We start from the raw sequence: 15,922 nt of genomic DNA, 5'->3' as shown, positions 1-15,922 counted from the left end.
AATAGCAAGACTTGTCTCATAGCTCCTTTATATTGGAGAAGATGGGTGGGAGATGGCGTGGAGATCCCAGGCTTCCCTGTGAGTGGGTGCTGCTGCTGGCAGGAGAAGAGCATTCGCCTGGGTGTGGCATGACGCTGGGATTCTGCCTGGCTTTGCCCTTTAGAAGCTCAGTAAAAATATCACTGCTTTGATCCTCAGTGCTGCCATTGGACAAGTAGAGTGGTTGGTAGCCTCCTTGAGTGCTTTTGTGAATGAGGTCCCTTATAACCAAGATGGCCATGTGATTTCTTGTCAGACCAGAGCACTTTGGACAGTGAAAGGGACGGTCCTTTAATTTAATCTGGAGATGAAATCTGTATAAACAGCAGCATCCCAGGGCAGCCAGGAACATGACAGACCTGGATTCCAGTGGACACTGGTGTGGGACAGCCAAGGACACCAGGGCCAAGGGCTGGCAGCAAGCTCGGGGCTTGTGGAAATACAGTGACAGCAAGGGCAGCAGCTGAGAGAGGGGAAGTCCTGAGAAACCTCATCCTCAATCTCTTCTTTCCTTCTTCCCTCCAGGGCAAAGCGGGAGAGCCAGGTCTACCAGGAGCAGAGGGTCCCCGAGGCCCACCTGTAAGTGGTCCCTAGCACAGCAAACCCATCAGCCACTCACATCCTGATGGGCCGGGCTGGCGGGGGCCGACGACCGTGGGGATCTGCAGCCCCTCTCCTCCAGGGCAACAGTGATCCTGGGTGATCCATTCTGCTTTCTCCATACCATAGCCGTGAGATGGATTTCAAAGTCTCACTCATCACTGGCGGGTTGCTGTTCCACGTTTTCTCTGTTCTTATCCTCTTTATTATTATAATGTCTTGGGCTTTTCTCTAGATGATAGAACCTACAAACGAATCTTAATTTGTATTTTGAATGCTTTCCATACCTATGGGTTTTTTTTTCCAGTTATGAAAGAAACCCATTCTAATTGCATAACAATCATACTGATAATTATTACTTTTTTTTCAGAAGGTCAAGATTTCTGTTTATTAATGATTTCTAACCAACATTGCCCCATAAAGTAAGGGAATTAGCAAAGATTTAAAATCATGCATACACTTAAGGAATAACATTTAATAAATAGGTAAAAATATCAAAATGTAAGAGCACATCAATTACTCAGGAAAAAGATCTAAGGAATAAGAAAAATATAAAGAATTTTCTGGTTATTTAAGGTTTGACTTATTTGTACTAGATGTATGAACCACTTCATTTATCTTGTCTCATTGAATTACTTTACATTTTTAAAACTATAGTCATTAATAGCCAGTCTCCAGGCTTCAATTAAGAAATCACATCATTCATTGCCTGGTCAATATTCTTTTTTTTTTTCCTAGGTAGTGTCAACTTTATTTTTTTTTTTATTATTAGTTGTTCAAAACATTACAAAGCTCTTGACATTGTCGCTGTCTGGCTGGGCACAAGATCACGAGCCACTCAAACAGGAACAAACTTTATTTGAAAGAACCGCCAATAACACGTCCGCCCGGGAAGCTTCCCGATCCACCCACCCCGCGTTCTGCTGGTTCCTTCCCGGAACTCTAGCGCAAGCGCCTCCCCGGAATTCCCTCCTACTGCACTTTCCCAACCAATGGGAACTCTCCAGGAGTCCCGCAGCAGGAGTCCGGTATCCATATGAATGTACTTTTTAACATAATCGTATCATCTCAATGGCTAGCTGGCATCACCTTTCAATCAAAAATGCCATGCATCATATTAATTGGCTGTGGCTCCCAGCATCTCCCCCTTTCTGTTTAATTAAGCAACAAGTAATGTGGCTAGGGACCGTGCCTGTTAGGTTTGTCCAATTCAACATATGGTTCTTACCCGTCATTGGAAAACTGACCTTTAGGCGTCAGCCTCCTGTCTTAGGTTGATACCATTGCAATTGGATCATACCCGTCACTGACTACCGATCCAGCATATAGCCATACTTGTGGATAGGCCTATGCACCAGTGGGGGGGTGAGGTTCTTTGCCTCACCTCTGTTGGCCCCCAGATTTGGCCTTGGTGCCAGTGGGGGGGTGAGGTTCTTTGCCTCACCTCTGTTGGCCCCCAAAATTAGACCATCACTAGTAGAAGGGAGGAGGATACAGAAATGCCACAACACCAAATCAATTGACGACTCCTAGGGAAAATTGCATCACTGGTGACACATCAGCAAAGATACGCCAGCATTACCATAATTTGTTGTATCAACAGATAGATCACAGTGCATACAAGTGATACATAGTCCAGGCAAGTTTTGTAAGCAGTTCAAAGTGGAGGAATCTATCAATATGTCCATTTCCTCCCAAGATCATTGATGTATCAGTTTATACAGTTTGTTGTGATAATTATCGAAGAAGTTGTAGTTTGGTTTCATCTTTGTCTTCACCGGCACTGGGATGAAAAATAAGAATTCTGACAATGATGTTAAAGAGAGAAAGAAAAAAAAAAAAAAAAATGTAACATTTTAACAGGTACTAAGAAAACATTTTTTTTTTTTTTTTTAGAACAATTTATATTATCTTGAACAGAATTATTAAATATAATGAAAAGGAAAGATGAAAATAAACAAACAGATTTGTTAACCTGCTTATTTGTACACATATTAAAATAATTTTTAACAGCTGTTTACCCAATTTAAATTAAACCATTAAAATTACGTGAATAATAAAAAGTACTTGGATCCATTTTTTTTTTTTTTTTTTTTTTTTTTTGAGCACTCCTCATATATGATCTATGGACATACGCACATATAGACACATAACACAAAACAGAAGTGTGCACATATAACATACAACACATAAGACAATAGTAAAGGCCTTGTAGTTTCACCTAGGTGAAATCTCCATTGCAATGTTAAAAACTCCACAGTTAAAAAATAAAACTGATCAGAAAAACATCAACCTAGGTCTGTATGAGCTCAAAAATAAAATAGAACCTATGATATGGAAAAATGTAATAATAAAATAGATATTGAAAAAAGCATCCTGGTTAATCAGTCGCAGATGTAAGAATGGCCAAGCTGGAGTTCTGGATATCAGCTGTTATGGATTTGAGTCAAATTATCTTCTTTTTGATCTGTAGAAATCGTTTTAGTTAGTCTTTCTGGAATCCAAATCGGCTGCTGTTCTCCCTGTGGAAACACGCAAACAGAGCCCCGACTCCAGACAATTACTGGGTCAGGACCTTTCCATTGTCCTGTTAGAATATCTTTCCAAAGAACTTTAGGCTTATGCACATTTTTTGGATACATATGCCTTTCCGCAGCACTAAGTCCTGATGAATCCAAATTTAAAAAGTTTAGAGTAAAGAGGGTTATTTTAAGTTTATCTTTGGGGGATATATACCCCTTTCCAATTCCCTCCTTTTGTTTTAATAAGTACATTTTAATAGTTTGATGAGCTCTTTCAACTATGCCTTGTCCCTGTGGATTGTATGGAATTCCTGTTATGTGAGTAATGCCAAATGATGAGCAGAATTGTTTAAAAGAGGTAGAAGCATAACCGGGACCGTTATCTGTTTTTAACTGTTTTGGAACGCCCACAGTGGCAAAATTTTGTAAGCAATGAGCTATAACATCTTTAGTTTTTTCTCCGGCATGAAGGGAGCCCATCAAAAATCCAGAAGAAGTATCAACTGTAACATGCAAATATTTTAATTTTCCAAATTCTGGCAAGTGTGTGACGTCCATCTGCCAAATATGGTTAGGTATCAGTCCTCTAGGATTGACTCCAAGATTAACTTGTGGTAAAAATGTCACACAATTTTGACATTGTTTTATTATATGTCTGGCTTGTTCTTTAGTTATTTTAAAACGTTTTTGTAAAGTATTAGCATTGACATGAAACCTTTTATGAAAATTTATAGCTTCTTCTATTGTGGAGAAAATATGTATGTCATGTGTAGATTTATCTGCTAATTCATTGCCCAAACTAAGGGCTCCAGGCAATCCTGTATGTGCCCTGATATGTCCTATAAAGAATGGATCTTTTCTGTCCCAGATTAGACTTTGTATAGTGGAAAACAAAGAGAAAACAGTAGAAGAAGGGGAAATCCTACCTGCATCTTCAAGGGATACTATAGCATTAACTACATATTGACTATCAGAAAATAAATTAAATACGGAATCTTTAAACATCATAAAAGCTTGTAATACTGCATTAAGCTCTACCTTTTGAGCTGATTGTTTGGGTACTAAAAATGTAAAAGTTTGATCAGGGGTAACTACTGCTGCTGTACCATTATTTGACCCATCAGTGAATATATTTGGAGCATTCATGATAGGGGTCTTTCTTGTCATTTTTGGAAAAACTACAGGATGCTTAGACCAAAAAGACAACAAAGGATTAGATGGCAAGTGATTATCAAATGAAACATTAGATTTACACATGATTATTGCCCAAGTATTTAACTCATTGGCTAACTCATCAATTTGATCCATAGTATATGGAGTAATAATTTTATTGGGAGAAATCCCAAACACTCCCTTTGCTGCTTTTATTCCTTTGAGTATTAATTGTCCTACAGCCTCAGGATATCTAGTAAGAATAGTATTAGGAGAATAAGATAAATGTATCCACAATAATGGACCTTCTTGCCAAAATACTCCTGTAGGAATATTTTTTGTTGGTAGTACAATAAATAATAAAGGCAAACTTATATCAATTCTATCCAAGTGCATATTTTCCATATATGTTTCAATGATTTTTAATGCCTTTCTTGCTTCAGGCGTTAGCATGCGGGGTGAATTTGGATCTGATGGACCTTTTAGGATATCAAATAAAGGTCCTAGCTCTCCTGTTGGTATGCCTAGATAAGGCCTTATCCAATTTATGTCTCCCAATAACTTTTGAAAGTCATTAAGTGATTTGAGTTGATCTACTCGTATTTGAATTTTTGGTGGACGGACCATGGTTGAGGATAACAGGACTCCTAGATAATTAATTGGAAGATTTAATTGTACTTTATCTATTGCTATCTCTAGATTATAATTTTTTAATAAGTTTGTAAGTGTGGCATAACATTCCAGCAATATGTTTTTATCTTTATGTGCCAATAATACATCATCCATATAGTGAAATATTTGTAGTTCAGGATTTTGATTTCTAAGTGGTTGGATTGCTTTGTTAACATAAATTTGACACATAGTTGGACTATTAGCCATCCCCTGAGGGAGTACTTTCCATTCATATCTCTGATCAGGACCTTCATGATTTAGTGCAGGGATAGTAAATGCAAAATGTGGACTATCCTCAGGATGAATAGGAATTGAAAAAAAACAATCTTTAATATCTATAGCTAAAACATACCAGGTTTTTGGTAAAGCAGACAATTGGGGAATCCCTGATTGAGCAGGTCCCATAATAACCATCTCATTATTAATGGCTCTTAAATCTTGTAATAATCTCCATTTACCAGATTTCTTTTTAATAACAAAAATGGGAGTATTATGGGGAGATATGGAAGGTTGTATATGTCCTTTCGCTAATTGTTGTTTAACCAGATCATGGGCTACTTGTATCTTTTCTTTAGTCAGGGGCCACTGAGGAACCCACACTGGTCTTTCTGATTTCCAAGTAATTTTTATTGTCTCAGTGGCCCTTTCTGAAAATCCAACCCATGTCTGTCTGTTCCTTGATCTATTTGAATTGGTGCTGCTATATTTTGTCCTTGTTTTCCTAATCTTTTTTCTTTTTTAAAACCTTGTTTAGCCCTAGTAGTGGGCGCATTAGGATTGATGTTATTTGTTAACGTTAAACCTAATTGATCTAGGACATCTCGTCCCCATAAATTTATAGGAAGATGATCCAATACATATGGCTGTATAGTTCCCTCACATCCTTCAGGATCCTTCCAATCTAATACCATTGCACTTCTATGGGGATTAGTAGCCACTCCTAGGCCTCGAAGCGTTTGAGTGGCTTGTTGTAATGGCCAATGTTTTGGCCATTCCTGACTAGATATGATGCTAAGGTCTGCACCTGTGTCCAGTAGCCCATTAAAGTCGTATCCTTGAATATTTAGTTTTAGCATGGGGCGAGAATCTAAATTTAAAGACAGCATAGCCCAATCTACACCTGTGGAGCCCAATCCCCTGGTACCTCTTTCTACAGTACGACTAGAAAATTTATCATGTAGGCTGGGTATTATTAGTAACTGTGCTATTCTATCCCCTGGTGAGATAACTGATATGCCTCTTGGAGAACTAGCTATAATTTTTATTTCACCTTCATAATCGGGATCAATTACCCCGGGACTTATCATAAGTCCTTTTAGTGTGGAAGAACTGCGTCCCAATAATAAGCCTACCGTTCCTTGGGGAAGAGGTCCTTTTACTCCTGTGGGAATGATTTGAATTCCCATCTCTGGAGTTAGTACTGCTCTTGCGGAGGCGCAGATGTCCAGCCCTGCGCTCCCTCTAGTTTGTCTGATGAGGGATTTAATGGATAATGTGTCCTGGGCACTACCTTGATGGTGCTGCTGGGTTCCTCCATTGCCCCGTATATTTGTGGTTTTGGGCCCCGGAGCATTGGGCCCTCCAGTCCGTTTTTTGGCAATGGAGCCTGATGCCTTTTTCCACGATATCGTGGGTAAACACTTGATCCTTGTCCGTTTTTTGATAACGGAGTGCCCTCTATGGTGGTTTGAGAACGGCATTCATTAGCCCAATGTCTCCCTCTACGGCATCGTGGGCAAATACCTGGTATTCTATTCCTTTGATACCTAGCTTTGTTAAACCCTCCTCCTATGGGGCAATTCCTTTTAAAATGTCCTGTCTGATCACAATTGTAGCATGTTTTTGGCCTGGCATCTAAAGCCTGTTGTACTGCTGCTAAGACTTGTCCTTGTTCATTAATGTCTCTACATAATTTAATATATGTGTTTAAATCTTCATGTTTCCATGGTCTAATGACCTCTCTGCAGCAACGATTTGCTTGGTCATAAGCCAGTTGTTTTATAAATGGCATTGCTTGTTCTACATCTCCAAATATCCTAGAAGCTGTCTGAATAAGCCTATCTACAAATTCAGCGTAAGGTTCGTTAGTTCCTTGTATTACCTTAGATAACTGTCCTTGTAAATCTCCATGCCCCTGTAAAGTTTTCCATGCCCTAACTGCATCTGCAGCAATTTGTGCGTATACACCAGGATCATATTCAATTTGTTGCCGTTGACCCTCATAAGGTCCCTTTCCTAACAACATCTCCAGATTTCTTTGAGGGTAACCGGCTGCTGTATTTCGCCTAGCTGTCTCCATGCAGAATTCCTCATTGGCAACCTTCCATAACAAATATTGTCCTCCATTTAGCACAGATCGACACATGTTAGCTCAATCTGCTGGTGTCATGTCTAAGTTGGTAATAGATTCAACCATGCTTATGGTGAAGGGTGCTTGCGGGCCATAGGTTGTTACAGCCTCTTTTAATTGCTTTACTGTTTTGAAATCTAGAGCGCGATGAATTCGTTGCCCTCCTGCCTGCTCAAGTACAGGGCATGCTAGTCTTTGGGATCTTGCCTTAGGATTTTGTGCATTAACTACAGGAATTGAGGGCCGCTCAGCTCTTACGCCCTCTGGTGATAGAACGGAGTTAGTAGCAGCCTCCTGTTGTAACTCCCCAACTGATGGTCGTTTTTCCTCTAAGCTTTCTTTCTTCAAATTTTCCTCTGTCTGACTAGCTGGAGAGACCTTCTCTTTTGCTTGACCTGACATGTTTTCTACCACAGTTTGGACCTCTAACAATTTACTTAACAGTTTTTCGGTTTGTTTTTTACTAGTTTCTAATCTACTATAAAGGTAACGCAACCCAGTAAGGTAGCATAAAACAAAGCCGAAACAGAATGAAACAAAAACGGAGCAAAGAATAGTTGTATCAATTTTCTCTTTCTCCGGGCCAAACAACTTCAAGCCTTGAGCCAACCATTTTTCCCAGTTTGCCTGAGAAAATTCTAGGGATAGGCAGCTTGAAACAAAAACAAAATAAATCAAAAGAAGAACACATTGTTTTTTGAAATGGTCACCCATTCTGTCGCCTTCCCTCAGGGGCGAGCAATTTTACTCACCTCCAAGCTTCAGGCGCTCCCCGTACAGGGCCACCAGTTGTCGCTGTCTGGCTGGGCACAAGATCACGAGCCACTCAAACAGGAACAAACTTTATTTGAAAGAACCGCCAATAACACGTCCGCCCGGGAAGCTTCCCGATCCACCCACCCCGCGTTCTGCTGGTTCCTTCCCGGAACTCTAGCGCAAGCGCCTCCCCGGAATTCCCTCCTACTGCACTTTCCCAACCAATGGGAACTCTCCAGGAGTCCCGCAGCAGGAGTCCGGTATCCATATGAATGTACTTTTTAACATAATCGTATCATCTCAATGGCTAGCTGGCATCACCTTTCAATCAAAAATGCCATGCATCATATTAATTGGCTGTGGCTCCCAGCATGACATATCATATTTCATACATTTGATTCAAGCAGATTATGAACTTCCATTTTTACCCCGTATACATATTGCCGATTCACATTGGTTCGACATCCACTTTTTTACATACTGCCATACTAGTGTCTGTTGTATTCTGCTGCCCTTCCTATCCTCTACTATCCCCCCTCCCCTCCCCTCCCCTCTCCTCCCATCTTCTCTCTCTACCCCATCTACTGTAATTCATTTCTCTCTCTTGTTTTTTCCCCCTTTCCCCTCACTTCCTCTTATATGTAATTTTGTATAACAATGAGGGTCTCCTTCCTTTACCATGCAATTTCCCTTCTCTCTCTCTTTCCCTCCCCCCTCTCGACCCTGTTTAATGGTGATCTTCTTCTCATGCTCTTCCTCCCTGTTCTGTTCTTAGTTGCTCTCCTTATATCAAAGATGACATTTGGAATTTGTTTTTATTAGTAAGAAAAAGAATGGCATAGAGAAGAAAATAGTGACTGCTAATCCTGTAAAACAGAAGTAAAGCACTGCTAATATTCCAGTGTAGTTTCTCCAATCTTCTTTATGCAAAATCACAACATCTGTACATTCAAATCTATATCTAGCTATTACACACATAAAAATGCAAAAAATGAACTCGTGTCTTTTGTTTAATGAAAATTCTAAAACACAGTTATCTAATAAGAAGTGGCGTATCAGAATGCTATTTGTTTCCTTAATGTTGCTTTTATTTAAAAAAATCAATAAATCATCTGGCCAGTATTCAATAAGGAGGAAATAAAACACAAAAATCAATTTTCCTTTTTCCAAAATCTCTTGCCTGCACCAGGAGGAACCTGAGAGGGAGGACACTGTTACCCTGGGGATTAAAACACAGAATTAGCGATTGATTTTTTTTTTTTTTTCCAAACATACTTTAAATTGATGACCCCATTAAATCCTTTCTAAAGGCATTTTTTAAATTTGATAAATGAATGCTTACCATGGAGCACTGTACACCCCCTTAAAGTCAAGGTCAATTCTCATGAATGACGGTCAGATTCCAGAGGAGGGGGACAGGACCTATTCTGCACTGGGAGTTGTGAGGATGGAATGCAGGTGGGGCGTCCACGTGGGCGACGGGAGCCCTGGCTCTTGTGGCTGCTGGGCACCTGAGAGGAGAGTCCCTGCCTCTGTGGCTTTGGGACTCCGTGTTATTGAGGAACATGCTGGGACACAGGCTGTTCCCTGCCCTTTTGAACATTCTTCATGTCTTATCCAGTCCTCCTGGTGACCCTGTAGAATAGGTTCTTGCCTCATTGAGCAGGTGTCAGAACAGAGTCCCACTGGAGAGAAGCAAAGCCCCCAAGATCCCATTGCTCAAAGGTGGGAGCATGGTTCTGCCAAGACCAGGTTCCTCAGTCAGCCCAAGCACATCAGGCGGCGGGGCATAGGGCATCCTCCAGTGGACAATGCCCCTGGCTGGGTTTTCATTACCTGGTTTGATCAAGCTGATATCAGGACTGCAAGGGGTTAAGTGTCCTTTCTGAGGTTATAGTGGTTGAATCTGGATCCAGATCTGAGAAAGCTTCCTCTTCCTCCTCTTCTCCCTCTTTCCTCCTCCAAGTCCTTCCCAGTCACTTCCAGGTCCTGACTGCTCACCAGGCTTCAGTCCTGGGTCCCCTTTGTGAATCCCCACCACAACCTGGCAGGACAGAACCAGTCTCCCCTGTTACAAGCTTGCGGCTCACAGGGGAGAGAAGAAAAGCTCAGGATTGGCACACCTCCTGACCCCTTTCCACTGCCCCTGACGGGGCCCTGGGTTCCCACTGCCCACTCCCTTCCCTGCTGTCCTGACACTTCCCACAGATCCAGAGCCTCATCCTGGAGTCCAACAAGGTCACGCCTTCTCATCAGCCACCTTGCGGTCACAGTGACTTCAAGGAGGCCTCTGAGTTGGAGTTCTCTTCAGGTGGCCTTGCCCAGGTTTCTGACCTCCCTAGTAGGGTCTTCCCTTGTTTGTGAGATTAGGCGATGGCATCAGGAGGTAAACCAGGGACAGCCTGATAGAGGCAGCCAGATGACAGCTATCTTGGTCTTGAAAAGGGCACTCTGGCCACAGACCCCCTCCTGGGTTGAGTGTGGAAATACAGAGGTGTGCTCTGCAGGCAGGCAGGCCTGCGTGTGAATCTGAGGGAAAGGCAGGCCTGAGCCTCAAGTTTCTTTATCTATGAAATAGGAAAGGAAATCCCCTTCTGCCGCACCCCATGACCTGGAGATGGGCGTGCACGAGACCCGCATGGCACAGGGCTGGTGGGACCCACAAGGCCCTTCCTACTCCCCCTCCCCCGTTGCTTCCCCACCCTTTCCTGCCTTGCTCCTGTTCCCTTCTTTCCATCTGGGCCTGGCACAGAGCAGGGCTCCACACACCTGAACCCCATCTTGGGTGCGCCCTCCCACCCCACAAGTCTGCTCACAGGTGGAATAACTGCATTTTCTTTCTTCCAGGGCTTCAAGGGACACACAGGTGATTCTGGAGCACCTGGTCCCCGGGTGAGTGGACTCCTCTCCTGGGAGGCTTTCCTGGGTGACTCAGAGCTGACACTTCCTAGAGAGGACTCTTGGGCCCAAGGCAGGGCAGTACCATGGTGTCCTAGAAAGAATAGCGGGCACAGTTGGCAGTGTCATCCCCTTTTTGGTTTGATTCTTCTAGATGGTTCTTCTGGGGGCCTGACCGTGACAAAAGCCAGTTAGTCCAACAGCCTGGGCTCAGGTTGGTTTCCATTATCTGGGCTGTGCACAGCACTCCTGAGCCCTGTGAAGCAGGTTCTGATAATGGGCTTGATTTTCAGAGAGGGAAACTGAGGCCCAGAGGGCTGGGTGGTTTTCTCAGGGTCCAGATCTTGTATTGACACACATGGACTTTTTCCTAGACCGGAAGGCTCCAGAGTCTGATTTCTTATCCTTCAGATCTTTCTCTCTCTTCCAATGCCCCAAATAGAAGTGGCCTCTGGGATCAATGGTTAGGTCCCCTGCACATTGTAGAAAACTAGAAGGGAGCCATGGGTAGGAAAGCCAATTGATCCACGGATAAGGAGGAGGAGTGGAAGGGCATTGTCTGACTCAAGCTGTTCTTTCCTGCCTGAGGCCTGGGGAGATACAGTTGGCCCTAGGCACTTGCCAATGGCCTTGGGTACACATGGACACCAGCTCAGGGCCAGGGCTCTTTATGCAGAGGCACCCTGCTCTGCTGGGACCTTCCACCTGCATCTCTGCGTCTGACCCAGGTCCACAGGTGGCCTGTGCTTGAGGCAACCTGAAGCTGAAGTGACTGCATGCCTAACTAACCAAATCCTAACAGTGGATTTTCATTTCTAGGGAGAGCCTGGTGCCACAGGGCCCCCTGGCCTGGAAGGATCACCAGGGAAAGATGTGAGTGGGGGTGGGGCCTGGCGGGGTATGGGCATGGGGGACAAGGAAAGGATGCTCGTATCACAGTGGGTGGTGACAGCACTGTGAAGACACAGGTGATGGCACACAGTTGGCTGGCATGACGGAGAGCAGGGCTGTAGCTCCTGACGGTGCACATGCCTTACCATGGATGGGAGGCTTTTCTGGATTAATCATCTTGTGTCTGTTGGGACCAACATGGGCTCCGCGGACCCAGCCTTGCATGGACTGGAGGGGCACCTCAGGGTGCTCTGGGTCATTCCTCCAGTGCCTCTGCTTCCCATGCTGAACGTGAACATGCGCCGCCTCTCTCCACCTCTACTGCCTCCTAGTGTCCTGCTCTACACGGCTCAGATGGCTCCTGCTTTGGCTTGGTCATGCAACTGGGCAGGGCAGGAGGGGTTTTATCTGAGTTCCACAGAAGAACAGACCTGAGATCCAGGGAGGTTAAGGACCTGGTCATATGTGTCAGAGGCAAGGAGAGGTTAAGGACATGGTCACATGGTGTGTCAGAGGCAGGCAGAGCCAGCTAGAGCCACATCTGTCAGTTCAACATCCCCACTCCACCCCCAGTGACTGATCACCCATGGCACAGGGCATCCTGCAGGGCCGCCAGGCAAGTGGGATCACAGCTTGGCCTCCTGGCACTGGGTGCCTGGTCAGAAGTATGGGTACTTGGTCCTGAGGTCCAAAGTGGCCTCCTGTCCACTTTATGCATCCTTCAGGACCAGGTTTGGACCTGGGAAGGTAGACTCTTCCCAGGAGCTGATGATTATCAGAAGCTGATTATCTTTGGCTGATTTGCTGCCATGAGATGAAGTACCTGGACGGGATCTCAGGAGAAATCCATTGTAGTCCCCATGTCTTCCCTTAGCGGTTATAAAACCAACCATGAGTGCAGAGCCCTATGCAGCTAAAGTACAGCACACCTCAGTCCCCCTGCTGGGGACCTCTCAGCTGCTGAAGCTGCTGATCTAGCCCACCCCTCTCACTTCAGCTTATATAAAAGGCAATGCAAGGAGTCCAGGCAGGCAAGGGACTAAGCTCAGCTTGCATGGCACGAGGGTGGGGCTGGGACAGCACCAAGTGCCAGGTCATGGGGAAATGCTTTCTTCCTCCATTTCAGCGCTCTGGCTGTTTTAATAAAAAAAAAAAAAAAAAGAAAAAAAAAAAGGATCTATTTCCAGAGGGCTTATTTAGAGTCACATCCAAGCCTCTCCATCATCATCCTTCACATGGGTAGGGACTGCCAGTCCAGGAGGCTACTCAGAAGGCCACATCATCATGCTTTGCAAACTAGAAGGTGCTATGAGCGTGGCTGGCGCTCTGCCCACCGGGTGGCGGACATGGTGGTTCCAGGTTGCTATCTAGTGAGTCAGGAGAACTCCAAAAGCACTTGTCTTCTCAATTCAAGATGGGGCCATCTGAAGTCACTGAGGGACCAGGTGAAATATGTCTGATTAGGTAAATCAGTACACTAATGCAGAAGGCAGAGCTGCGAGCATTTCTAAATCTGTGAAGTGAGTGTTTTTATGTTTGGAAGACAATCTACAAAAGGCATCTGTTCACTGCTGGTTTTCCTGGGTCTTTTGGTGAAGTTTGATACATATTTGAAGTGGAGCCTTCCTTATCTCCACCCAGTGACTCTGTGATGATGTGACCCTTCTCTGTTTTTTCCAGGGTGATGTTGGACCATCAGGACCACAGGGTCCCCGAGGGCCAAGGGGCCCACCGGTGAGTTTTGCTTGAGACTAAGTTGCTCATGTCCTGGTGTGTTTTGGCAGCAATGTTGGCATGCTGAGGTTTGGGTCTTTCACCCTGGCACAGCCATGTGGTATTAAAAAATGCCTATATGTCACAGCAGGTGGGGAGCAGCCATTGCTGTAAGCCCCTGGGGCCTCCCACACACCAGGAGCTTTGCTGGGACCATTTGCATACAGTGCCACCTGGCCCAGCAGGGCCTGTAGGACCTCCGCCAGTCTCTCTAGCTCTGGGCCATCCTAAGAGCTGGTACTTAGGTTACACACGGATATCCTGGTGCTGCTACAACACAGTGCTGTGGACTGGGTGGCCTGAACATGAAATGTTGCCTTGTGGTTCTAGAGGCCAGAAGTGTGGGATCAAGGTATCGGCAGGCTTGTTCCTTCTGAGGGGGAAACCGTCCCATATCTGCAGCAGCTTCTCGGGGTTTGCTGGCCTCCTTGTGTTCCGTGCCTCCTGTATGCATCACCCAGTTGTCGGGTTTCTGCTCGCAACTAAAAGGCTCAGGGGTCACTCTAGTTAAACTGGGCTAACTGGGCTGTGCAAAATAACCACACAAGAGACAAAAATACCTTTTTCTTTGGGGTCGCTGTGATGGCTCCTCTGACCTTAAGGATCCGCAGGAAGAGAGAGAGAGAGAGAGAGCACTCGCTGACCCCTTTTATTGCGCTGACCCCTTTTATTGAGGAGAAGCTATTAAAATGAGGCCAGGGGTCAGGTTTCAGGGGGCTGAGTATCTTCATGATGTCCACTGTCAGCAGGTTGACTGACACCTGGGTTGGCCACACTCAAGGGCGCAGTAAGAGAAGGAGACACACAAGGCACTTCCATGGAGGATTCTACCCTAAACAGGCCAAGGGGTTATATTACAAAGGAACAGGTGAGCATAGCTCCACCCATGGGGCTGTAGGAAGACACACCCATGGCCTGATGCCACATCGCCCAGCAGGGGAGTTAGCTCAGTCACGTGCTGGGTTGGTCTCCCACTCCCAGTCTCTGCCTCTGTCTTGGATTGAGGCTCTCCCAGTCTGTCTACAAGTATTTCTCTCATCAGGCCACCTGTCATATGGGACAGGGCTCACCCTGTGGAGGTATGAACTCATGTGAACTGCTTACATCGGCCATGACTCTGCTCCTAGATAAGGTCACATTCTGAGGGTCTTGGGCTGTAGGACTTTAGCATATGGGTTTGGAGAGGGTGATTCACTGGGTCACACTCCCTACACCAGTGGACATGGTGGACATGGCCCTTGCCTATCTGTGCACCATGGCAAGCACTTCTCCTATCTAAGAGGAACCTGGGAAAGTGAAGGGGACAGAGGTAGAAGGGGACACACACAGTGCCTAGGGCATGTGATCAAGAGCCGTGGGAGACGCAAGACGTGTGAGGGCTGCTGGTGGAACGTGGCTGCTGCACCAGGAGAGTTTTGGTAAGCAGAAAAGTATTGTTGAAGATAAAGAGCACATTGTAGCAGGTACTTGGGCCAGCAGCAGCCATTTGTCATCACCATGCTCGGTGACCAGGGGCATGAGTGATGTGTTCACTGTGGTACACGGATGGTGACAGTGTCACCGGACAATAGTCATTCTTTCATTATACTCCTGGGGGACCCTGTCATATATGAAGTCATATATGTCATATATGTGGTTCGGCAACACTGGACTGTGTCTAGGGATCGACTGCACTTATAGTCATGGTGACTGTGAACAAGCGCGCAGACTGGGGTGGCCCCTGTGACTCCTGGCTTCTAAGAAAGACCAGGGAGTTCAGGGCTGGGACTGCGGGAAGCATTAACACAGTGTTTTCACTGAGCTTTCCCCCAGTCCAGTGAGGCAGGGGCTGTGACTACTCCACTTACAATTACTTACTTGCCCAAGATCTCACGGCTCGTAAGCAGCAAAGTCAGGATTTCAACTCAGGCTGCTTCAGCGCCTGCAGCTTACGTAACGGGCCTGGGCCTGTGTGAGCTGGGGATCATCCTGGAAGGAGGAGGGAGCTTGGGACTGGAGTTTGAAACTCAGAACATTTGGGGAGCGGGGCTGTGACTTCCTTTCTGGGGGAGCACAGGGGACAAAGGAAGAACAGGACCTGAGGAGTGGCTCATGGGGGGAAGGAAGCCAGCCCCGGCCCTGACAGGCCCCTGGAGCCTGAGCTGGCACCCTGTGCCTCTGCATCTGGCCCAAAGGAAAGAGGAAGAGAGATGACTTCCTCAGGGCTGAGCCAAAGTATGCGTTTTTTGGAGGGACACAGATGGGCAGGTGGGCGGAGGAGCGCGGGGAA

At 45.4% G+C, this 15,922-nt stretch overlaps 1 protein-coding gene across 1 annotated transcript in view; it reads left to right on the top strand.

Moving 5' to 3' along the window:
- The window catches only part of Col22a1 (collagen type XXII alpha 1 chain), a 216,866-nt gene that overhangs the window by 184,806 nt on the left and 16,138 nt on the right, over window positions 1-15,922 (top strand). Inside the window, exons 51-54 of the mRNA XM_076836022.2 lie at window positions 565-618; window positions 10,939-10,983; window positions 11,809-11,862; window positions 13,561-13,614. Of these exons, the coding sequence (XP_076692137.2) occupies window positions 565-618; window positions 10,939-10,983; window positions 11,809-11,862; window positions 13,561-13,614 (207 nt within the window). The remainder of the gene's footprint in view (window positions 1-564; window positions 619-10,938; window positions 10,984-11,808; window positions 11,863-13,560; window positions 13,615-15,922) is intronic.

This window comes from Callospermophilus lateralis, chromosome 16, assembly GCF_048772815.1.
Source record: "Callospermophilus lateralis isolate mCalLat2 chromosome 16, mCalLat2.hap1, whole genome shotgun sequence".
Lineage (NCBI taxonomy): Eukaryota > Metazoa > Chordata > Mammalia > Rodentia > Sciuridae > Callospermophilus > Callospermophilus lateralis.
This window is presented reverse-complemented; position numbering and strand designations above follow the sequence as displayed.